Here is a 25,223-nt window from a genome sequence, read left to right as displayed (position 1 = left end):
CATTTAAAAAGTAAAAACAAAAAATTAAAAAACAAAAGCTTATAGAATAAAGATATAAAGAAAGAAAATATTTTTGTACAACTGTGCAATGTGTTTGTGTTTTAAACTCAATGTTATTACAAAAGAGTCAAAAAGTTGAAAAAATTAAAAGTTCATAAAGCAGAAAAGTTACAGTAAGCTAAGGTTAATTGATTATTGAAAAACATACATTTTTATAAGTTTAGTGTATCCTAAGTGTACAGTGTTTATAAAGTCTATAGTAGTTTATAGTAATGTCCTAGATTTTCACATTCACTCACCAGTCACTCACTGACTTACTCAGAGCAACTTCCAGTCTTGCAATCCTTATTCATGACACATGGTCATATTTTTACTGTACATTTTCTATATTTAGATAAATAGGGTTAAATATACAAATACCACTGTGTTACAATTGCTTACAGTATTGAGTAGGATAACATGCTGTACAGATTTGTACAATAAACTTTACTATATAGGCTACGTGCATAGTAGGCTTTACCATCTAGGTTTGTTAAGTACACCCTATTGTGTTTGCACAATGATGGAATTGTCTAACAACACATTTCTAGGCATATATCCCTGTCTTTAAGCAATGCATGACTGACTGTATTCCTAGTTTGTTGAGAGCTTTTATCATGAAAGGGTGTTGAATTTTATCAAATGCTTTCTCTGCTTCTATTGAAATGATCATGTAATTTTTATCCCTCATTTTGTTAATGCTATATATCACATTAATTGATTTTCATGTGTTGAACCATCCTTGCACCCCACGGATAAATCCCACATGATCATGGTGTATAATCTTTTCATTGTGTTGTTGAATTTATTTTGCTAGTATTTTGTTAAAGATTTTTGCATCTATTTTCATCAGGAATATTGACCTGAAATTATCTTTTATTGTGATGACTGTATAGCTTTTATATTAGGGTAATGCTAGCCTTATTAATTTGAAAGCATTCTCTTGTCTTCAGTTTTTGGAAGAGTTTGAGAAGAATTGGCATTAGTTATTCAAATTTTTGGTAGAGAAATTGTCAGTGAAGCCATTTGGTTCCGGTCTTTTTCTTGGGAGGATTTTAGTTATTTATTTAATCTCCTTACTGTTTATAGATTTATTCAGACTTTCTATTTATTTAAGATTCAGTCTTGGTACATTGTATGTTTCTATGAATTTATCCATTTCTACTAGGTTATCCAATTTGTTGGCATGTAATTATTCATAGTATTCTCTTATGAATCTTTTATATTTGCAGTATCAATTGTAATGTCTCCTCTTTCTGATTTTATTTATTTGAGTTTTCTCTCTTTTTCTTGGTCTAGTTAAAAGTATGTCAATTTTGTTCATCTTTTCGAAGAACCAACTCTTAGTTTCATTGATTTATTCTATTGTTTCTCTATTCTCTATTTCATTTCTTCTTTAATCTTGTTTTCTTTTTTCTGCTAACCTTGAATTTAGTTTGCTCCTTTTTCTGTTCCTTGAGGTGCAAAATTAAGTTGTTTATTTGAAATTGTTCTTCTTTCTTAATGTAGGCATTTATTACTATAACTTCCATCTTAGAGCTGCTTTTGCTGCATTCTATTTTCATGTTCACTCATCTTGTTTCAAGATATTTTCTAATTTCTCCTTTGATATCTTCTTTGACCCATTGGTTGTTCAAAAGTGTGTTATATAATTTCTACATTATTTGTAAATTTTTCAGTTTTCCTTGTGATATAGATTTCCAGTGTTATTCCATTGTAGTTGGAGAAAATACTTGGTATGATTGCAATTTTTAAAATATGTTAAGACTTGTTCTGTGATCTAATGTGATCTATCCTGGAGAATGTTCCAGGCATACTTGAGAAAAACGTGTTGTGTTGTGTTTAATGTTCTGTAAGGGTTCTGCAAAAACAAAACAAAACAAAACAAAAAAACCGCGCTGATTGTTTTATAGGGCTTCTATTGTATATTGTGAGTTGCTTTTATTTTGCTGCTTTCAAAATTCATTGTCTTTGACTTTTGACATTTGATTATAATATGTCTTGGTGTAGCTTTCTTTAGGTTCATCTTATTTAGAATCCTTCAAGCTTCCTGGATCTGGTTGCCCATTTTCCTTGCTAGATTTGGGGGTTTTCAGCCATTATTTCTTTCTATTAACTTTCTGGTTCTTTCTCTTTTTCTTCTCCGGAAACCTCATCATGCATATATTAATCCACTTGTTGGTGTCCCACAGTTCTCTTAATCTTTCATCACTTCTTTCTATTCTTTTCTCTTTTTGCTCCTTTGCCTGAATAATTTTTAAAGGCCCGAGTTTGCCTCTCTTTGTGGAAATTTTCACTTTATTCACGCATTGTCCTCATCACTTCAATGAGCATCTTTATGAGTTATTTTGAAATGTCTGTTAGGAAAATTGTACCTATGCTTTATTCAGGTCAATTTCTGAAGATGTATCTTCTTCCTTTATTTTGAACGTATTTCCCCATTTCTTCATTTTCCTTTACTCTGTGTTGGCATCTGCACATTGGACAAAGCAGTCACCTTTCTCAGTTTTCATGGACTGGGCTTGTGTAGGAGAAACCCTCACCAGTAGGCCTGATCAGGGATTCTGGAGGCCCCTTAAACCTTCATGCTAGTCCAACCTTGTTTTTTGTTCTTAGGGGCCCCAAGTGTCTAGAGCCCACTAGGTCCCATTGGTGTTCCAAGATGAGTGAAACTTATCTTGGAAGGAAGCCAGCTCCTTGGGCAGTCACCAGAGAATCTGGATCATTAGATGTCTTGTCCAAATCTTTCTCTCCCCAGAGATAAGTTGGGATCTGGATTTTGTTTGGTTTTGTGGGGCTTTTCTTTTTCTTCTTCTTTCTTTTGCTTTTTTTCCTCTGTGCCGCACCAGGGAGAGGGGCTGTGGTGACTAATATGCTACATCAAACCACTGTGTTTTTTCTTACTGGCCCCCAGGTGACTAGAGTATGCTAGGTTCCATTAGTGCTCCAATACAGACAAGACCGAAAAAGCCAGTCCTTTGGGCAGTCCCTGGAAAAGTTGGGGCATTAGACACTTAGTGCAACTCTTCCTCCCCTGGGAGAAGTTGGGAGTTGGGGTTATTGTCTGATTTCTCTGTGCTGAGCCAAGAGCAGAAGCTGTGGTGAGTGCCCGCGTGCTAGTTCAAATCTCCTCTTTGTTCTTTGTAGCACACAGGGGACTAATACATGTTGGACCTCAGCGCTTCTAACTCAGGTGAGATAGAAGCCAGTTTTTCAGACAGCACCTGGAAAAATTGGAGTGTTAGATGTGTGGTCCAATTTTTTCCCTCCTTGGGGAGAAACCAAAAGTTGAGAGTTCTCTCCTGATCATATAGCACCATTCTGGGAATGGGTATTATGTCAAAGAAATGGTTCTGCTTTTCCTACTGGTTTCGATGTAACTGGGGTTATACTTGCCTGGTAGGCAGGAGCCTGTCAAATAGTCTCTGGGTTTCTCACAAAGGGAATTGATTTATGTGTGGCTATTGAATGATAGTGTCTGCTGTGGGAAAAGTCATCTAAGATTTCCTATTCTGTTATCTTGCTAACATCACTCCTCTTTGCTCTCTTTTGACCCTTCTTCTTTATGTGCCAAGGGCTTGAATGCATACTTGAATGAAGCCCCTGCAGAGCTTATTCTTCCTTATATTATTATTATTTTTTTTGAGTGCTAGAAATGACACAGGCCAACATTATGGCTCATCTTTCTAAGAGGTTATTCTACTAAATTACATATAAAATGAAAGTACCTATTTTCAGCCTGTGAATCTGTGAATACTAGTGAACAGTTTGCTATCTTTTCCATTTGTACAAATACCTCAGTACTATTTTATTATGCCAATCCTATAAGAATTTCGTAAGGACTACATTTTTTTTTTTTTTTTGAGTCGGAGTCTCGCTCTTTTTTTTTTTTTTGAGATAGAGTCTCGCTCTGTCGCCCAGGCTGGAGTGCAGTGGGGCAATCTCAGCTTACTGTAACCTCCGCTTCTCGGGTTCAAGCAATTCTCTTGCTTCGGCTTCCCACATATCTGGTATTACAGGCGTGAGCCACTGAACTGGGCTACTTTTTATATTTTTATTAGAGCCAGGGTTTTACCATGTTGGCCAGGCTGGTCTTGAACTCCTGACCTCAGGTGATCTGTCTGCCTCAGCCTCCCAAAATCCTGGGATTACAGACATGAGCACCACACCCGGCCTACCTTGCATTCTTTGGTTGCTTTATCTACTCACCCATTTAGACCTTTGCTGCTTCTTATAGTTTCTAGTTACTATAAACCTAGTTGCATAGGCGTATCTCCTTTATATTTTCAGATATTTTGTTTAGTATTTTCTTTTTTTAAATTTTCTTTAGAAGTAAAATACATACGTAAACACTTTAAGGCAATATTCGAGGGTATAAGTAAAAATAAATGAACAAAACTTTTTGCTGGTCTTCCTACTCTTCCTTTGCAAAAGCAACTGCTCATTGGTTTACTGTGTGTCTTTCCAGAAGTAGTCTGTTCAAGCATAACTTAAATGATTCATATTTGGAAGAAACCATGGTAGAAGACTGTGCTTTCTGTAGACTTTCTTCAGTAGCTGTGGTTCAAGGGCAGGTGATACGAAACGGTAGCTTGAGTCTATAGAGAGTCAGCAGATGTGTCTTATTTATGACATCATACAACTAGGGTGGTGCCATGCTTTCACAATACTGGTAGCTTAGTTTACATTTTATTTTATCCTCTAGCTTTAACCATTTAAGAATTTGAGTTTGCCACCCATGTTTCAAGGATATTGAAACTGACTTTATGTATCTGTTCATTGTATGAATTTTTTCCCACTTAAATTATTTTAATTGTGTAAGTGGACTGGATCTCATTTTATTTTCTTGTTATATGACTTCTTAACAATATTAAATGTCTTTCCCTAATTGAGATCAAAATTAACTTATTGCTGATATTGATTAAATAAGAAAAATAAAGGTTATTTTAATCTTATGTTTTATAAATTAAGTCCTGGAGAAGTTCTCAAACTTAAATACATTAGGATGACCTGGGGTGCTTGTTAAAAATGTAAATTTTTGGCCAGGCACAGGGGCTGATGCCTATAATCCCAGCACTTTGGAAGGGTAAGGCAGGGGGATCACCCGAGGCCAGGAGATCGAGACCAGCCTGGCCAACATAACAAAACTCCATCTCTACTAAATAATACAAAAATTACCTGGGCATGGTGGCGGTCACCTGTAGTCCCAGCTACTTGGGAGGCTGAGGCAGGAGTTGAACCCAGGAGGCAGAAGTTGCAATGAGCCGAGATCGTGCCACTGTACTCTAGCCTGGGTGACAGAGAAAGACTTCATCTCAACAAAGAAAGAAAGAAAGAGAGAAAAAAAAAAAGCAGATTTTTTGAACTCCCTTTCCTTCATCTCCTACCTTCCAATACCCATCAGAGAATCCTGTATAGTGGACTTGACATGGGGCCCTAGAAGATTCTGAAGGAGGAAATTACTGAATCAGAGGCTGGGAAGAAGACCAACCCATGCCTATTTGAGAAAACACTCATTGTGTTCAGCAGCAGAGCTTGTGACTTCTTGGACGACAAGCGATTTCATGTTTTGTTTTGACCTAAAGAGAATCTATAATGGTGAAGCTTTATTTTAGAAGCAGAGGCAACACAATTTTGCTGTGGAAAATTTCTTGTACTTCACTGCTGCAGAGGAAATAGCAATATGCCCCAGTGGTTCTGACCTCTTTAAACAGGGTTATTGCACAGATTGAAAACAAACAATGAACCTAAATTACTGTCATACTTTGTGAAACACAGATCACAGGAAACTTCCCTGGTCTAATGGAAACTGTACTAAAAGTAAGAAGCAGTAAAGTTAGCTTAATTTGTAAACAGTACTACATGACATAGGCTTATGCAGTTATACAAGTGAAATCCTTTTTCATTTGTCTAGACAGTAGTGTTCACTTTTGTTATATTAGATACTTTACATGTAAGAACTATCAGCTGGATGCCAATGCTATATAAAGCAAACAAACTGGCAGTGTATAATATAGAGTACATTTAGCTCAGGGGTCAGCAAGCTGTGGCCCATAGGCCAAATCTGGTTCACTCTGCTCGTTTGTGTATGGCCTGCCATATATACTGAGAATTGTTTTACTTATTTTAAAAATTATGTATTCATTTATTTATTTATTTGAAACAGAGTTTCACTCTGTCACCCAGGCTGAAGTGCAGTGGTGCGATAACAGCTCACTCCAGACTCCATCTCCTGGGCTCAAACAATCCTCCCACCTCAGCCTCCTGAGTAGCTAGGACTACACAGGCGCATGCCACCATACCCAGCTAATTTTTAATTTTTATGCAGAAATGGGGTTTCACTGTGTTGCTCAGGTTGGCCTCAAACTCTTGAGCTCAAGTGATCTGCCCATCTCAGCTTCCCAAAGTGCTGGGATTACAGGTGTGAGCCACTGGGCCTAGTCTGTTTTACATTTTTAAATGGTTGGAAGAAAATAAGAATATTTTATGACATGTAAAAATTTCCTGAAATTCAAATTTCAATGTCTATAAAGAAAGTTTTATTGGAACATGACCATGTTCATTTGTTTATTTATTGTCTACGGATGCTTTGGGGCCTCAATGGCAGAGTGGAGAGGTGTTGCAAAAAAGACCATATGGCCTTGCAAAGCCTAACATGTGTATCACTGGCTCTTTCAGAAAAAAATATATACACCTTGATTTAGCTCACTCCTCTCCTAAAAGACTGACATTCCCTGGGATAGAGGAAGCTTAGAGACCAGAATTTCAACCTCTTTCCATCTTCAATCAACTTTTTAGTTTTTTTTCTATTTTTCTGGGAGACTTTCATGTTCAGATTTTTAGTTATCCAAAAAACTGAAGAAGAAACAACTTCCTAATTTCTCACCATATTCTGTTGCAGAAACATGTGGAATTCATTCAAAATACATGAGAGCTATGTATCCTACCAAAACCTTCCCAAATCATTACACCATTGTCACGGTGAGTGCTTGACCCAGTGGTAAGACAGGCCAAAGACCAGAACTGACCACATAAGACAGACATGTTTGGGCAGGAACTGGCAGAGTTCTGAGACTTACCCTTCTCGAGCACATGTGGGAATAGTTCATGGCTGAATTCAGGCTGGAAGGAATGGCTCAATATGAGGCCAATCCAGGGCTGTGAGGCATGAACTATGAATAAGTATCCAGCATTAGGTTAATTCACCTGTGATGAGCCCAAAACAGACCCTTTGATGTGAGAAATACCATTTTCCTCTGGTCTTTCGATTGCCCTTTGTTTATCTGAAGGTCTGCTGGGAACAGTAGCCTATACATAGGGCCAACTACTTTGATGTGGGAAATTTTGTTCTTTCCTAGTCTTTCATTACAATTAACTTGATAGAACTTCTTTTGCATAAAAGAATTCACACTGTCCACATCTCTTTAGATAAAGCAATAAAAGCAAGTGAATTATCCTTGGTGTATAAAAAGATGTAGGTAGAATGATTAAAATGAACTCAAATAAAAATTAAATTATTTAAGACAGGTAGATTTAGAACACATTTAAGGCATCCGCTGCCTCAAAGGATATTTGTCTTTATTACTTTGGGTTTTATTCTTTTATTACTATGGAACAGTAACTATGACATTTAAATTTTAACCCCCACACAAATGTATGTATGTATTCTCATTACTTGCAGATTCTGTATTTGTCGGTTTGCCTACTTGCTAAAATTTATTTGTAACCCCCAAATCAATAAGTACAGTGCATTTATGGTCATTTGCAGCCATCACAAAGAAGCACAAAAAGTTGAGTTGCCCAATGCTCATGTTCCTAGCTAAGGTCTAACCAGGAGACATTCTGCTGTCTTGTTTTAGCTGTCATACTATAAACAAGTATCATTTTCACAATCTTACTGTTTATTGAATGTCATACTTTTTATATGCTCATGTTTTTAGGGGAGTTATTTCACTAGTTAAAATGGTCCCCTTGCATAGTGCTGACGTGGTTTCCGGTGTTCCTAAGAGCAAGAAGGCTGTGAATTGCCTTACAGAGGAAATATGTGTGTTAGGTAAACTTTGCTCAGGCCTGAGTTATACCATGAGTGAACCAACAATATACAAAAATAAGGTGACTTCAAACAAAAACACTCATAAAACAAGGTTATGTATTGATCAGAAGACAAAACTGTTGTAATCAGAGGCTCTCAGGAACCTAACTCTGTATTTTTCCTAGGAGCAATGGTTCAGTAATCATTAGTTTAGTGTTCATGACAACTTTATAGAACTACTATGAAAAATAATAATTGACTGTAGATACATATATACATAAATATATACCATATATACATATATGTATACATAAAATAAGGGATTATGCATAAATGCAATTAATTTACTATTTATATATTTTTATACATATATATGCATACATATTCATATACCTAGCAATGTTCTAAAATAAAGACCCTAAAATCTATAGGCATTCAATAAAAATGTGTGCAATGATTAAATAAATATGTGGGATTTGATTAAATAAATGATTGGTTGGATAGGTGGGTGGATGGCAGGGAAGATGGATAGAGACTTGGCAGGCTGCCTTTAAAATGCTGATAACACCCTTTAATTCAATTTAGCCAGGATATTTGATATATAGAAAGCTTCTATCTAGTAAATTCCTTGCTATTATTGCTAATATAACCAGTGGCTAACCATTATTCTAATATGGGAAAGTTTAACAGTTAATTAAACAGTTATTAAGCACACAAAAGTTACGTTAACACCATCAGGACAAGCCGTCAGCCTAATGTCTCTTATTTGCTGCTATGAACATGGTAGAACTAGAAAAAATATATATATATACACTTGGCCCTCCATATGTGTGGGTTCTGAATCTTTGGATTCTACTAACTGTGAATTAAAAATATTTGGGTGGAATCAACCTAAATGCCCATCAATGACAGACTAGATAAAGAAAGTCGTACATATACACCACAGAATATTATGCAGCCATAAAAAAGCAAGCTCATGTTTTTTGTGGGAACATAAATGGAGCTGGAGACTATCATCCTTCGCAAACTAAATACCACATGTTCTCACTTATAATTGGGAGCTAAATAATAAGAACTTATTAACACAAAGAGGAAACAACAGACACTGGGGTCTGCTTGAGTGGGGAGGATGGGAAGAGGGAGAGGAGCAGAAAAGATAACTATTGAGTACCGGCTTAATACCTGGGTGATGAAATAATACGTCCAACAAACCCCCATGACATGTTTACCTAAGTAACAAACCTTCAGATGTACCCCCAAACCTAAAATAAAAGTGGAAGAAAGAGAGAAAGAAAAGAAAGAGGAAGGAAGGAAGGAAGGAAATATTTGGAAAAAAATTGCATCTGTACTGAACATGTATAGACTTTTTTTGTCACTATTCCCTAAACAATGCAACAATGATTGACATAGCATGTATATTGTATTAGCTATTATAAGTAATCTAGAGATGATTAAAATATATAGGAGGGTATGCATAGGTTATATGCAAATCCCAAGCCATTTTCTAGCAAGGACTTAAACATCTTCTGATTTTCGTACCTGAGGGAGGTCATGGAACCATGCCCTATGAAAGCCAAGGGATGACAATATCTTCTGATATTTAAGTTCAGGTCCAGGTGTTTTACACTGAAAGGTATATAGTACCTTTCCTAGATATGAGTAATAGATGGTGTGCTATTTTAATTTAAATTTCTATTTTACTAATATTTTATCTTACATCTTTTTTTAAAATTATTATTTTAGGGCTTGTATCCGGAATCACATGGCATCATTGACAATAATATGTATGATGTAAATCTCAACAAGAGTTTTTCACTTTCTTCAGAGGAGCAAAATAATGCAGCCTGGTGGCATGGGCAACCAGTATGTAGCATTCTACACGTGCCAACTGAAGTAACCTCCATTTCTCAATGTGGCAGGAGGTCACTCTTCCTGCTCAGTGGAGCAAATTCTATGTCACTCATATAGTTTCTAAGGGCTGAGGGTGGGAAGGTGTTTTACCACTATTTGTAACTTGAATTTTTAAAACATTTATGGCTGTTAACTCAAGTAGCTATGTTTAAACTGGGGTGTTGGGCTATAAATGTATCTATCTGGAAGTTACTCAGAAAGATTATCCGTTAATGTTTTTCCTCATTTTGGTTTGTATTTTTTTTTTTTTTTTTTTTTTTTTTTTTTAGACAGAATATTACTCTGTCACCAGGCTGGCATGCAGTGGTGTGATCTCAGTTTACTGTAACCTCCGCTTCTTGGATTCAAGCAATTCTCCTGCCTCAGCCTCCTGAGTAGCTGGGACTACAGGGACGCACCACCACGCCCAGCTAATTTTTTTGTATTTTTAGTAGAGATGGGGTTTCACCATGTTGGCCAGGATGATCTCGATCTCCTGACCTTGTGATTCACCTGCCTTGGCCTCCCAAAGTGCTGGGATTACAGGTTGTAATTCTTTTAAAGGGAGAGAGGAACCATCCAATTTCACCAGTTTGAAAAGAAATGATCTTGCTTCTTAGTAGCTTGCTGCGTTTTTGGTTTTTGAGGCAGATTCTTAGATAATTATATCTTTTAATTGCTACAAAGATTAAAATTTCAATTTTAATACATGTTGCAACTGTTAATCTTGTTTAGTTTCTGGTAAGGTACACCATTTCTACCCAAAGTAATTATTGACTTTCGCTTATCCTAAATTTTCTCTTCTTACAGATGTGGCTGACAGCAATGTATCAAGGTTTAAAAGCCGCCACCTACTTTTGGCCTGGATCAGAAGTGGCTAAAAATGGCTCCTTTCCTTCCATATACATGCCTTACGACCGGTAGTGGAAGTGAAGCACTTTCAGATATTCTTCCAGTTAGGCAGAAATGATCAGGATGTTTTTGTCTTAATCTTGGCGGCAATTCCATTAATCCAGTTGTTTAAGCCAAAAATCTTGGGAGTCACCATTGATTCCTTTCCTTTATATCACTCAAGCAGTCTCTCAGTAAATGCTTTTGGCTCTAATTAAAAATCTAAGTAGCCTGAGAACTTTTTATTACCTCTAGCATTACCACTCTGGTTCGAGCTGTCATCTCTTGCCTGCATTAGCTGCAGTTGCCTCTTTACTCATCTCTCTGCTTCTTATCCTTTATAATCTAGTCTCATCCCACTCACCAGAGGGATTCCTTTAAAATGCAAGTCCAGCCGGGTGCAGTGGCTCATGCCTGTAATCGCAACAGTTTGGAAGGCTGAGGTGGACTGATCACTTGAGGTCAGGAGTTCAAGACCAGCCTGGCCAACATGGTGAAACCCCATCTCTACCAGAAGAAAAAATATAAAAATTAGCCAGGCATTGTGGCACATTGCCTGTAATCCTGGCTACTCTGGGGGCTGAGGCAGGAGAATAGCTTGAACCCAGGAGGCAGAGGTTGCAGTGAGCTGAGATCAGGGACTCCTGCAGTGTAGTCCAGCCTGAGTGACAGAAGGAGACTCCATCTCAAATAAATAAAATAAAATAAAATGCAAGTCCAATTATAGCATTATTTGGCACCAAAATTTCAGTGGCTCCCTGTGTCACTCAGAGTAAAAGCTTACAAGGCCCTATGTGGTATGACCTCTGGTGTCCCCTTACCTCGCTGACCTCCTCTTCTGCTACTCCCTCAGGTGCTTACTCTGAACTCCTTGGTGGACTTCAACATACTAGGCTTGCTTCTGCTGCAGGACATTGCACTGGCTGTTCACCCACCCTGAGATGATTTGCTTCATGGATCTGAATGCCCAGTCTTTCACTGCCTTCTGCCTCTGTTGAAAAATTACCTTCTCAATATTGTCTTACCCCAGTTATACTTAAGATTTAAAATTCCAAACCACCTTCATCTCCGTTACTCTGCTGTAGTGTTTTGTTTTTTTTTTTTTTGTCCACAGCATTTGTCACCTTTTAATACACTATATACTTTATTTTTATATTAGGTCAATTGTTTGTTACTTGTCTTCCTGCACTAGAATGTAATCTTTGGTTTACTCACTGATAAATTCTGTTTTGAATGAACAAATAGTATCTGGCAATAGATGTTCAATACATGCATATGCATAAATTTTTAAAAATGGAATTAATGGATCATAATCAATTGTCTTTTATTTTATTTGGGGGAAACTGAAGGAGAGAAGGGTGGGGTGAAAGAAAACAATCTGCCTTTCATTTATAGTGCTGCAAGTGTATCTATAAACAGAAATCCCTTTGAATAATAGTGAATACCTTTCAGTATTGTGATTATATAGGAACACAAAATGGATAGCTGAAGATATTCACTTTTCTGAATAGGAATGTAATGGAGTTATTCTTGATTTGATTCATTTTAAAGAATTATTTCTACTCTATTTTTTCAGAAGTGTCCCATATGAAGACAGGATTTCTACATTGTTAAAATGGCTGGACCTGCCCGAAGCTGAAAGGTAATGTCTAGTATCAGAAAAGTGCTGGCATAGTGGCATATATGTGGGTAAAAAATGAAGTTATTTCTTCACTTTAAATTACAATTTTTGGCTATTTTTGAAACAATGTGGCATTGCCTTTTAATGGGCACTTTTCATGAATTATTCCTGGCTGGGCAGGGGGGTCTCACTTGTGTAATCCCAGCACTTTGGGAGGTTGAGGCAGGAGGATCACTTGAGCCCAGGAGTCCCAGACCAGCCTGAACAACACAGTGAAACCCTGTCTCTAAAAAAAAGTAAAGAAATTAGCTGGTCATGGTGGTACACAGTTGTAGTCCTAACTACTTGGGAGGCTGTGGTGGGATGATCACTTGAGCTCAGAAGTTTGAGTCTGCAGTGAGCTATGATCATGCCACTGCCCTTCAGCCTGGGTGACACAGTGAAACTCTGTCTCAAAAATAAAATAAAGGAAATTATTCCTGAGAGCTGGTAACTTTTTGTTTTCGAAAATGTGGTTGACATTATTGAACAACAGAGATAGCGCTAACACCAGAGAGCAGAGGCAAATATCACAGAACCAAAGCCAGATATGGAATGGAGCAGAGCTGGGAGCAGGCCTGACACTCAGTTATAAGGACTGACTCCAAGAGCCAGAGGTGCTCCATCAAGCCCATGCCCACAGATTGGAGTGAGCATGGAGGCTCACTGAAGGCTAACCAGGAGCTCCAGGTAAACAGTGCATCAGAAACCAGACACCAGAAGAAAGAACTTAGTATAACAGAACCAAGAATCAGCAAAAAGTCAGAAACCGGGAAACAGAAAGGACTGGGGCACACCAAAACTGGTCTTAACTGCAAGAACAAAGCAGAATTTCACAACAGGGGCGTACCAGTACTTATATCTGGGAAAGTCTTATTTACTTCCTGTTAGGAAACCTATCCTTGCTGGAGCCAAGTAGAACTACCGGGTCTGAACAAAGAGGAGGAGGTTAGAGAGAAAGAAAAGGCAATGGCCGGCAAGCCCGAGATCTACAAAATCCCCCAATCCAGCCTGTAAGTTTATCGCAAATTGGTAATATATTTCTGTTTCAATTTTACCCTTAGACCCAGTTTTTATACCATGTATTTTGAAGAGCCTGATTCCTCTGGACATGCAGGTGGACCAGTCAGTGCCAGAGTAAGTTTTTTTGTTTATTTGTTTTTAAAAAACAAAACAATGTAAAATCATCTAACCCTAACCCGCAAAACAAAATAGTATTCTTTAACTTCTACAGAGCACAAATGTATTTGATACATACATAAGATCAAAATAGTTAAAGGTATAAAAGGGATGCCATGGTTCAACTGCCTTCTTAACCATAAAATAGTTGAAATTCTAGAAAGGACAACTGCGTTATTAACTGTATCTTGAATCATTTGAAAAACCCTCATTGAATACTTAGATGTGGCACTGTTGTTGCATATAATGAAAACATTAAGGCTAGATACTATACAAACCGATTCATACTAGTGTGGTGTATTTCAGGCTAAGTCACCTGCAAGTCCATTGTGGTATATCCAGCTGTCTAGTCTCCCACAGTTCATTTATAAGTTCCTTATAATTGGATTTAACATGTTATTACCTCAGGCAGAGTTATTTCCCTTCTAGGCTCCCATTATCATTGAAGTGGACTCTCTAATATAAGTTTATTCATTATCTAGGCCATTCTGTTATGATTTAACTACACAAACATAGTCCTTAAATATTGCTTTTAGCAAAACAAGCCATTCTGTCTTCTAAACTCCACTAAAGCCTCTATTGTCTTGGACACAATGGAAAGTTGCAAAGGCTGCCATGAGTATGGCATTTCCCCACCCCATGGAAACTCGTTGAGCAATTGCCCTCAATTGGAATGCAAGCATATTCGTTCTGGCACCATGCCTTTGCAATTTCTCAGAAAAGCCTTTTTTCCTTCCTTCCTTCCTATTAGGCCAAAATGATTCATAATATAGAGACTTGCTCAAGCCTCACCACTTTTAAGCCTTGGGCCTCTGTTATATTCCTGCACAGCTCTAGACTGTATCACAGAATTGTACGCCTTTTCAGGTTACTCTAAGCGTGAACTATCTAAAATATATTTACCATGCCTTCTTTTTATGTTATTTTATTTTTTATTTACTTATTTTTTGAGGTGGAGTCTTGCTCTGTCACCCAAGCTGGAGTGCAGTGGTGCAGTCTCGGCTCTCTGCAACCTCCATGTCCTGAGTTCAAGCAATTCTCCTGTCTCAGCCTCCTGAGTAGCTGGGATTACAGGCACGCGCCACCGTGCTAGGCTAATTTTTGTATTTTTAGTAGAGACGGGGTTTCACCATGTTGGCCAGGATGGTCTTGAACTCCTGACCTCAGGTAATCCACCTGCCTTGGCTTCCCAAAGTGCTAGGATTACAGGCATGAACCACCTCGTCCAGCCGTTCGTTTCTATTTTAACTGTTAGCTGTGTTTGATATGATTTGTCATTTGAGAAGGGACACTGTATTTTCATTCGTTGCACCTCAGGAGCTGACTTGAGATTAGGCACCATGTCCTTTTTTTCCCCCCATTCAGTGATCTAGTTTAAAATCCAAGTACATTCTAAGTATAATTTTGAAAAGTGCTGCAAAGGAAAAGATCAAGGTTCCCCCAAGAGATCTATCTAGGCAGTCTCAATCTAGTCTAGAGTAGGGTGCAAATTTGGCCTGGTTAGGAGACTCTCCCCTGAGTGACAAAAAGGAAGCAGAATTTGCAAGTGGGCTTATTGAGGAAGGAGCTGCGCACATTGGAGGAACACATAAAATGAGCAAATGGTCTGACAAACAAATGGCTAAATGGCTCAGCAAGTAGACAGCGTGATCATGGTAAGAATAATAATAGCAACTCACCCTTATTTGTGCTCTGCTGTGCCAGAGCTGTTGGACAAGCTATGAGAATTATCTCCCACCAATGTCTGCAGCATTGTGAAACAGGGAAGAGGGCTAAGAGGAAGCCCAGAGAAGGAGTCAGGCACCAAATTCTGCAGGGCCTTGCAAGTCCTTGCAGGCTAGAAAAAGTAAAACGAGAAGCATTGTAATAAGGGAGGTGACAGGATCAGATCTGTGTGTGTTTAGAGATCACTTTTATTTTGTAAGAGAAAAAGACAGGTGGGAAGAGACAGGTTAGCTTTCCCAACATTCCAGAAAAGAGATAACAGTGACTTGGACTAAGGTAGAGGCAACCATTGTGGATGGAAGAAGATATAACTGAGATTCATTTAGGAGAAAGACTTGGCATGACTTAGTGTGAGTTGGGTGAGGGGACTGGGGGATCAAGATTGATTTCCTAGTTTCTATCATGTGCTGGGAGGTGGTCCCATTTACATTAATAAGACCACTAAAGGAGGGTAAGTTTGGGGAGATGCTTGTTTTGCAATTGAGGTGCCTGTGTTGTCCAAATGGAGATGTCCAGAAGGCAAATGAATGTGGATTTAAAGCTCAAAGGAGGTGAGATCTGGGATATTGGCAGCATATAGATGGTGCATGGAAGGGGAGATGGCCTAAGGAGAAAGCAAAGTGAGAAAATAGAAGGGTTAGGACCAAATGTCACTTAAAACTTGAGGAGAAGAGGCAAATGAATGGAAGTAGAAGGTTTTGTGACTTCTTAATTATTATTGTTAGTTTTAATCACATACCTTTAATCAGAGTTAATATGACTTATAAATTGACAGTAAAAAGGCTATTTTAGTTTGTTTTGGCCCATTCACTAAGTGGAAAACTTATCACTCAAACTTAACAAAGCTACTCAATTGTTTCCTATTATAGGAATTTCTTGTTTCTTTTCTTTGGCTGGGTGAGAGTTGGGGACTGGCATTTCATGTTCTATCGAGTGTGTACTTCGTGACAGAATCTGAGTTCAAGAAATATGTAATGAGTTGGGTTGCATGATCCCTTCCCTGCGAGAACTCATGCTGTCCTTGAGAGGCAGACAGGTACACAGATGATTTCAAAACTGTAAAGAGTCCAGTGGCAGCCAGATGCCAGGGTGCTGGCAGAGGACAGAAGAGGAGGGGTTCTCATTGTGGTTGGGGGAGTGAGTCAGATGACTATGTAAAAGGGGACGTTATGTCATGACAACAGGTGGAAACAGTGACTCTCGCTGGCAAAGCAAAGTGCGGGTCACCCTAAGACTGAAGGCCAGGAAAGCATCTTGGAGTTGATGATGGATTGAGCAGTAGGTAGAGAGCGGCTTGTGTTCAAGTCCTGCTCTGTCCCTTATTAACTGAAGGACTGTGAACATGTCACTTAACTTCTTTAAACCTCAAGTTTCCTGACCTTTACAACTGACCATTCCAGTAGCTCAATCCATGAATATTTGCTGTGAGGATTTCAAGAGACAATGCACTAAAGATCTTAACTCTATCAGGCTTATAGAATTCTTTCTCAAAAAAATAAAAAAAGAGGCAATCATTGTTATAACAGTACTCTAAGAGATAAAACATTTCTTTCCCCAGTCCATTGCTATTATGCTTTCTTATTCTCTGGGGAAAAACACACACACACACACACACACACACACACACACACAGAAAATTTACATCAGTGAAATTTACTTAAACTTTATGTCAGTTCCATAAATTATATTCATAAAGTGTAGAAAATTTAAAAACACAAAGCAGTGAGTATAAACAATAAAATAAAAATGAACTCTAATTCTACTATTTAGAGACAACCACTGTCAATAGTACTTTGATATATTTCCTTTTAATTTTCTGTGCATGCATGTTTACTAAGAAATGCTAAATATATTTCAAAACAAAATCAGGATTATGCAATATGTATACAGTTTGGTTTTCATTTTTAATGCTTAACATTGTTTGTGACTATTTTCCTATGCCATTGTTTTTTTTGTGGGGGGGGGATGGAGAGAGAGAGTTTCGCTCTTTCGCCCAGGCTGGAGTGAAGTACTGCAATCTTGGCTCACCGCCCCCCGGGGTTCAAGTGATTCTCCTGCCTCAGCTTCCTGAGTAGCTGGAATTACAGGTGCCTGCCACCATGCCCAACTAATGTTTACATTTTTAGTAAAAATGGGGTTTCGCCATGTTGGCCAGGCTGGTCTCGAACTCCTGACTTCAGGTGATCCACCCGCCTCAGTCTCCCAAAGTGTTAGGATTACAGGCCTGAGCCACCACACCCAGCCCCATTGTTCTTTAAAAGTATCTTTTCATGACTATAGAGTAAGTCTTCTTAAAAATGTGTCATCATTTATTTTTCCTTGCGGCCAAACGTGTTAGCTCACACCTGTAATTCCAACACTTTGAGAGGCCGAGGCAGGAGGATCACTTGAGCCCAGGAGTTTGAGACTAGCCTGGGAAACCTAATGAGATCTAATCTCTACAAAAAATTAAAGAATTAGCCAGGCATGATGGTGTCCACCTGTGGTGCCAGCTACTCAGGAGGCTGAGACAGGAGGATTGCTTTAGCCCATAAGATCAAAGCTGCAGTGAGCGGTGATTGTGCCACTTTACTCTAGCCTGGGCAACAGAGTAAGACCCTGTCTCTAAAAATAAATAAATAAATAATTTTTCCTTGCATTTAAATTATAAATCAATAATGTGATGACTGTGTTTGTATGCAAGTCTCCATTTGTACTCCAAGTGTTGACTTAGGACAAATGCCCAGAAGTAGAATTATTGGGTTACAGATGCTGTTTTTAACTCTTTGGAAACCTATTGTCACATGACCCTCTGGAAGGTGTGTGACCTTTAGGCTGTCTTAGAAGTATCTGTCCACTCTTCTCTCTAACTTAGAGCATCACTATGAAAATCTTTACAGTTGGATAGTGTTTGTTGACATTCAGTATGGTTTCACATATTTATTGGCCAGCAGTCTATCTTCCTTTGTAGGAAGCATGGTTTAGATTTTTGTTTATAGAAATTTAGGGAATTAGTATTTGATAAATATGGTAGCATGGGTGCTAGTGCTGGGCTCTGATGTTCTGTTTCAAAACCAGCAATTTCAGAGACTGAAATGTGTTTAATTTTTACTTGATTAGATAACGGTTTGGCTAATTAAAACAATTCATTATGACAATCTTAACTCCAAATTATTTTTTAGGTAATTAAAGCCTTACAGGTAGTAGATAGTGCTTTTGGGATGTTGATGGAAGGCCTGAAGCAGAGGAATTTGCACAACTGTGTCAATATCATCCTTCTGGCTGACCATGGTATGCTTTTAAAAACAATCTTACTTTATTATTGATTATAATTTATCACTTCAGGAATCATACACAGATAACAGTGATATTTTAAAATCTCTACTTCTAGACCTAAAGTCTCTTGAAGAAGCAAGGAATGAATTGTGGTAGATTGTGATGAAAAGAGGACTACATTAAATTTTCTAGTTTAATTATTCTAATAGTCCTGAAAACCTACCCATAGACACTATGTTTTGTAAAAGTGGAGTTAATGATATTTAACAGGGATGTGGTTGGGTTTTTATTCAATCTAAAGAGTGCTTTGGCGCCTTCATTCCAGCCATGGTTCGTTCATGTAGATTGGCTGCAGTTTACTGTAACTGGCAAGTTTTGCCACACTGTGTGTATTTTTTTTAGTTATGTAAATAGATGTGTGTTTATTCATAGCTTTTCATCTTTAAAGTTACTGTCACCTCACATTTCTCTACTTGAGGTTAACTCTTGATTTTGATTAACCTGAATGTTAAAGGAAGTGAAACAGTGGGGACACCCTCTCCTACCTCATGCAAAATGCATTCAAACAGTTTTGAAGTACATATGCACTCATTCTACAGAATTTTTTTTTTTTTTTTTTTTTTTTTTGAGATGGCATCTGGCTCTGTCGCCAGGCTGGAGTGCAGTGGGGCGATCTTGGCTCACTGCGAGCTCCGCCTCCCGGGTTCATGCCATTTTCCTGCCTCAGCCTCCCGAGTAGCTGGGACTACAGGCACCTGCCACCACACCTGGCTAATTTTTTGTATTTTTAGTAGAGACAGGGTTTTACCATATTAGCCAGGATGGTCTTGATCTCCTGACCTCGTGATCCACCCACCTTGGCCTCCCAAAGTGCTGGGATTACAGGCATGAGCCACTGCGCCCGGCCTCTACAGATATTTTTTAAGTGCCTAGTCAATGCTAGGTACTTTCCTAGATATAGAGTAGATCCTTCCTAGCTAGGGTGTTCAAAGTGACTTCTTGAGGAGGACATTTAAAGTCAAGCCCCAGTATCTGTAAAGGGACCAGCCATGGGGCATGAGGAGGAAAAAGAGTGTGTCTGTAGAACTTTTGTTCATATTTTAGAGCATCCAGATAATGGGAAGCATAGTAATGTATTTTTAAAATTTCTAAGGTTCCCTAACACTTTGCCCTATGGTTTTAAAATTAAAGAGAAACTTTTTGTGTAATTTTGTAAGAAATTAATTAAAATAATAATTTATATGCAAGCCAGACACCATGGCTCAGGCCTGTAATCCCCTCACTTTGGGAGGCCGAGGCTGGTGGATCACCTGAGGTCAGGAGTTCGAGAGCAGCCTGGCCAATATGGTGAAACCTAGTCTCTACTAAAAATACAAAATTAGCCGGGTGTGGTGGCACACACCTGTAGTCCCAGCTACTCGGGAGGCTGAGACAGGAGAATCGCTTGAACCCAGGAAGTGGAGGCTGCAGTGAGGCAAGATCATACCACTGCACTATAGCCTGGGCAACACAGCAAGACTATCTCAAAAAAAAAAAAAATTATATGCAGTCTGAAAAATCTTCAAATAAAAAAAGTTAACTACCAGATCTTTTTATAGCACATACTCTTTATATAAATTTAAATTACTTTATACTTTTTTTTGAGATAGAGTCTTGTTCTGTCACTTAGGCTAGAATGCAAGTGGCATGATCTCAGCTCACTACAACAGCCACCTTTGAGATTCAAATGATTCTCATGCCTTAGCCTCCTGAGTAGATGGGACTATAGGTGCACGCCACCACGCCACCATGTCTGGCTAATTTTTGTATTTTTTGGTAGAGATTGGGTTTATCATGTTGGCTAGGCTGGTCTCGAACTCCTGGCCTCAAGTGAGCCACCCACCTCGGCCTCCCAAAGTGTTAGGATTACAGGTGTGAGCCACAGCCTAAATAATATACTTTTAAAAGTAAGAATTACTTCCATTAATCTATTATACGTTGAACAAATGATCTGTTTATAATACCCATCTGTGCTTCCCTCAAACATGACCCTTCCCCACTGCCACAATTTTCTGCCAGAGTAAAGTAATAGAGTGAATTGCGTAACTTCTCAGTGAAACTTGGTTTGAGATCTGTAACATAAAATGTCTTCTATTTGACATGACAGAGATCAACTGTTGTCATTTATATATGTTCAGTGGATTATTATGATTATTTTTTGATTCAGGAATGGACCAGACTTATTGTGACAAGATGGAATACATGACGGATTATTTTCCCAGAATAAACTTCTACATGTACGAAGGGCCTGCCCCCCGCATCAGAGCTCTTAATGTACCTCATGACTTTTTTAGTTGTAAGTATGAAGACACCTATATGAAATAAAGGGTAAAACTGAAAATGAATAACCATAGTTCTCTAATTCAGAGAGGAAGTTGGGATTATCAGACCCCCTACTGACTTCTTGAGAAGACCACCCAGAAACAAGTGGGCAATTCCCATGCTTAAGTACATTCTATAAAGTCTATGGTAATATCTAATATTGTTAAGTTGAACTATATCCTACTGTGTTCTAAATGCTAAAATAATTCTTTGCTTGAAATAATTTTTAATTTAATTTTATCAGATCATAGTTATTAATAAGTGAATGTATCAAATTCATCTGTGTGGTTCACATTCTTTGCATTTGTTTGTTATCAATTGTAATGTCATTTATTTCTTTTTCTTTTGAAACAGTTAATTCTGAAGAAATTGTTAGAAACCTCAGTGTAAGTATACAATATTCTTAATATATATATTTAAGTTAATGCAATGACCTTAATCTGGGTTTTTGAGAAATTCATATTTTATATTTCTAAGTCTAAGCTACTTGGAATTTATTTTTTAAACCTTCCATCAACATTATTTTATATGCGTATTAGTTGCTTTTATCTTAGTTGTTTTCATTTTGGAGCAGACACATCCAAAGAAATTAGTCTGCAATAATAGTAGCACTAAATCCTGGCTTATATTGAAAGGGCTGATGTCCCATTCAAAAGGGTGCCGTTAGCTTCAGGTAGCATCGTCTTTCTCATTTTTTGTGTGACTAATATAAGAGGATAGTGAATCACGTCTCTTACAGATCTTTTTTTTACAAGTCAAAAAGATAATCTCTTTACTCACTACTATAATTGCAACTGCTTTTGATTGGTTCCCACATCCCAAATTGTAAATAAATAAGTAGAGAAACTTCCAGATATCTTAAAGCAATATTTTTGAAAGTACAATTCACTACTCCTGGAGAGACCTGGAATGGTCTTCTGTAATAGTTTTGTTATTTATTTATTTATATTTATTTTACCTTTACAATGTTTGCTTTTATTAACTTTTTTTTAAAAAATTCAACTTTCATGTTAGATACAGAGGGTACATATGCAGATTTGTTACATGGGAATATTGTGTGAGTCTGAGGTTTCTAATATGGAGTCTGTCGTCCTGGTAGTGAGCATTGTACCCAATAAGTAGTTTTTTAATGCACACACCTCCTCTTCCCTCTAGTAGTCCACAGTGTCTATTGTTCCCCTGCTTATGTTCATGTGTGTTCAATGTTTAGCTCTCACTTATAAGTGAGAACATGCAGTATTTGGTTTTCTGTTCCTGTGTTAATTTGCTTAGGATTACAGCCTCCAGCTCCATTCATGGTGCTGCAAAGAACATGATTTCATTCTTTTTTATGGCTGCATAGTATTCTATGGTGTATATGTACCACGTTTTCTTTATCCAATCTACTGTTGTTGAGCACCTGGGTTGATTCCATGTCTTTGCTATTATGAATAATGCAGCAATACACATATGAGTGTATGTGTGTTTTTGATAGAATGGTTTATTTTGGCGGAGGGGTATATACACAGTAATGGAATTGCTGGGTAGAATCGTATCTCTGTTTTAAGTTCTTTGAGAAATCTCTAGACTGCTTTCCACAGTGGCTGGACTAATTTACTCTTCCACCAACAGTATATAAGTGTTCCTTTTCTCTGAAGCCTCACCATAGCATCTATTGTTTTTTGACTTTTGAGAGGTGGCCATTCTGACTAGTGTGAGATGGTATCTCATTGTGGTTGTGATTTGCTGACAAAAACAAGCAATTGGGAAAGGACTCAATAAACGGTGCTGGGATAACTAGCCAGCCATGTGGATGTTGAAACCAGACCCCTACCTTTTGCCAAATATAAAAATTAACTCAAAATGGATTAAACATTTAAATGTAAGACCTCAAACTATAAAAATCCTGGAAGGCAACCTAGGAAATACCCTTCTTGACCTGGGTCTTGGCAAATAATTTTTGGCTAAGTCTCCAAAAGCAATTACAACAAAACAAAAAATAGACAGGTGAGACCTAATTAAACTAAGAGCCTCTGCATAGCCAAAGAAACTATCAATAGAGCAAACAGCCTACAGAATGGGAGAAGATATTCACAAACTACACATCCAAGAAGGGCCTAATATCCAGAATCCATAGGGAATTTAAACAAATCAGCAAGCAAAAAACAAATAACCCCATTAAAAAGCGGGCAAAAGAAATGAAGAGACACTTCTCAAAAGAAGACATGCAAGTAGCCAGCAAACATGTGAAAAAATACTCAGCTTCATTAATTTTCGGAAAAATGCCAACCAAAATCATGATGGAATAGTTTTTATAGTTATATATTTAAAATATATTCACAAATATACATCTGCTACATGAAATTCATGAGTTTACTATTGTTTGCAATGCGACTATAACTATTTGAGTACAGGGGGTATGCAGCTACAGGCTTACCTTGGTTTATTGTGCTTCACTACATTGTGCTTTGCAGATGTTGCATTTTTTATCAATTGAAGGTTTCGTGGCAACTCTGCATGGAGCACGTCTATCCAGTGCCATTTTTTCAACAGCATGTGCCCACTTCATGTCTCTGTCTCACCTTTTGTTAATTCTCACAGTACTTCAAATTTTTCATTATTATTATATATGCTCTGGTGATCTGTGATCAGTTATCTTTGATGTTACTATTGTAATTGTTTTGGGACACCCTGAATCCTACCCACAGAAGATGACAAACTTAACAGACAAATGTTACATGTGTGCTGATTGCTCCACAAAGTGGCTCTTTCCCTTCCCGTCCCCCTCCTCTCCTATGGACTCTCTATTCTCTGAGGCATAACGATATTGAAATTAGGCCAATTAGTAACGCTACAATGGCTTCTAAATGTTAAAGTAAAAGGCATAGTTACACATTTCTCATTTTAAATCAAAAGCTAGAAATGATTAAGCTTAATGAGGAAGGCCTGTTGAAAGTTAAGATAGGCCAAAAGCTAAGCCTGTTGCACCAGACAATTAGCCAAATTGTCAAAACAAAGGAAAAGTTCTTGAAGGAAATGACAAGTGCTATTCTAGTGAATACATAAACAATAATAAAGCGAAACAGCCTCATTGCTGACATGGAGAAAGTTTTGGTGGCTGGATAGAAAATCAACCAGCCACAACAGTCTTTTAAGTCAAAACCTAATTCAGAGCAGAACGCTAACTCTCTTCAACTTTATGAAAGCTGAGATGGGTGAGGAAGTTGCAGAAGAAAAGTTTAAAGCTAGCAGAGGTTTGTTAGTGAGGTTTAAAGGAAGAAGCCTTCTGGCCAGGTGAGGTGACTCATGCCTGTAATCCTAGTACTTTGGGAGGCTGAGGAGGGTGGACCACTTGAGGTCAGGAGTTTGGAACCAGCCTAGCCAACATGGTGAAACCCCATCTCTACTAAAAATACACACAAAAAATTAGCCAGGCATGGTGGTGGGCACCTGTTATCCCAACTACTTGGGAGGCTGAGGCAGGAGAATTGCTTGAACCTGGAAGGCGGAGGTTGCAAGGAGCTGAGATCACGCCACTGCACTCTAACCTGGTCAACAGAGTGAGACTCTATCTAAAAGGAAAAAAAAAAAAAAAAAAAAAAAGAAGCCTTTCCATAACAGAAAAGTGCAAGGTGAAGCAGCAAGTATTTGTGATGACATAGAAGCTGCAGCAAGTTATCCAGAAGATCTAGCTAAGACCATTGATGAAAATGGCCACACTAAGCAACATATTTTCTTTTTTTTCTTTTTTTTATTATTATACTTTAAGTTCTAGGGTACATGTGCACAACGTGCAGATTTGTTACATATGTATACTTGTGCCATGTTGGTGTGCTGCACCCATCAACTCGTCAGCACCCATCAACTTGTCATTTACATCAGGTATAACTCCCAGCGCAATCCCTCCCCCCTCCCCCCTCCCCCTCCCCATAATAGGCCCTAGTGTGTGATGTTCCCCTTCCCGAGTCCAAGTGATCTCATTGTTCAGTTCCCACCTATGAGTGAGAACATGCGGTGTTTGGTTTTCTGTTCTTGTGATAGTTTGCTGAGAATGATGGCTTCCAGCTGCATCCATGTCCCTACAAAGGACACAAACTCATCCTTTTCTATGGCTGCATAGTATTCCATGGTGTATATGTGGCACATTTTCTTAAACCAGTCTGTCACAGATGGACATTTGGGTTGATTCCAAGTCTTTGCTATTGTGAATAG

General features: G+C 38.1%; 1 protein-coding gene across 2 annotated transcripts in view; it reads left to right on the top strand.

Moving 5' to 3' along the window:
* Nucleotides 1–25,223, top strand: part of ENPP3 (ectonucleotide pyrophosphatase/phosphodiesterase 3) — a 100,758-nt gene that overhangs the window by 27,958 nt on the left and 47,577 nt on the right. For both annotated transcript variants that reach the window (XM_033235444.1, XM_033235443.1), the window contains exons 8-15: nt 6,941–7,020; nt 9,815–9,934; nt 10,772–10,881; nt 12,429–12,494; nt 13,577–13,649; nt 18,578–18,686; nt 20,878–21,006; nt 21,387–21,418. In XM_033235444.1, the coding sequence (XP_033091335.1) occupies nt 6,941–7,020; nt 9,815–9,934; nt 10,772–10,881; nt 12,429–12,494; nt 13,577–13,649; nt 18,578–18,686; nt 20,878–21,006; nt 21,387–21,418 (719 nt within the window). The remainder of the gene's footprint in view (nt 1–6,940; nt 7,021–9,814; nt 9,935–10,771; nt 10,882–12,428; nt 12,495–13,576; nt 13,650–18,577; nt 18,687–20,877; nt 21,007–21,386; nt 21,419–25,223) is intronic.

This window comes from Trachypithecus francoisi, unplaced genomic scaffold, assembly GCF_009764315.1.
Source record: "Trachypithecus francoisi isolate TF-2019V2 unplaced genomic scaffold, Tfra_2.0 Lachesis_group15, whole genome shotgun sequence".
In the NCBI taxonomy this organism is placed as follows: domain Eukaryota; kingdom Metazoa; phylum Chordata; class Mammalia; order Primates; family Cercopithecidae; genus Trachypithecus; species Trachypithecus francoisi.
This window is presented reverse-complemented; position numbering and strand designations above follow the sequence as displayed.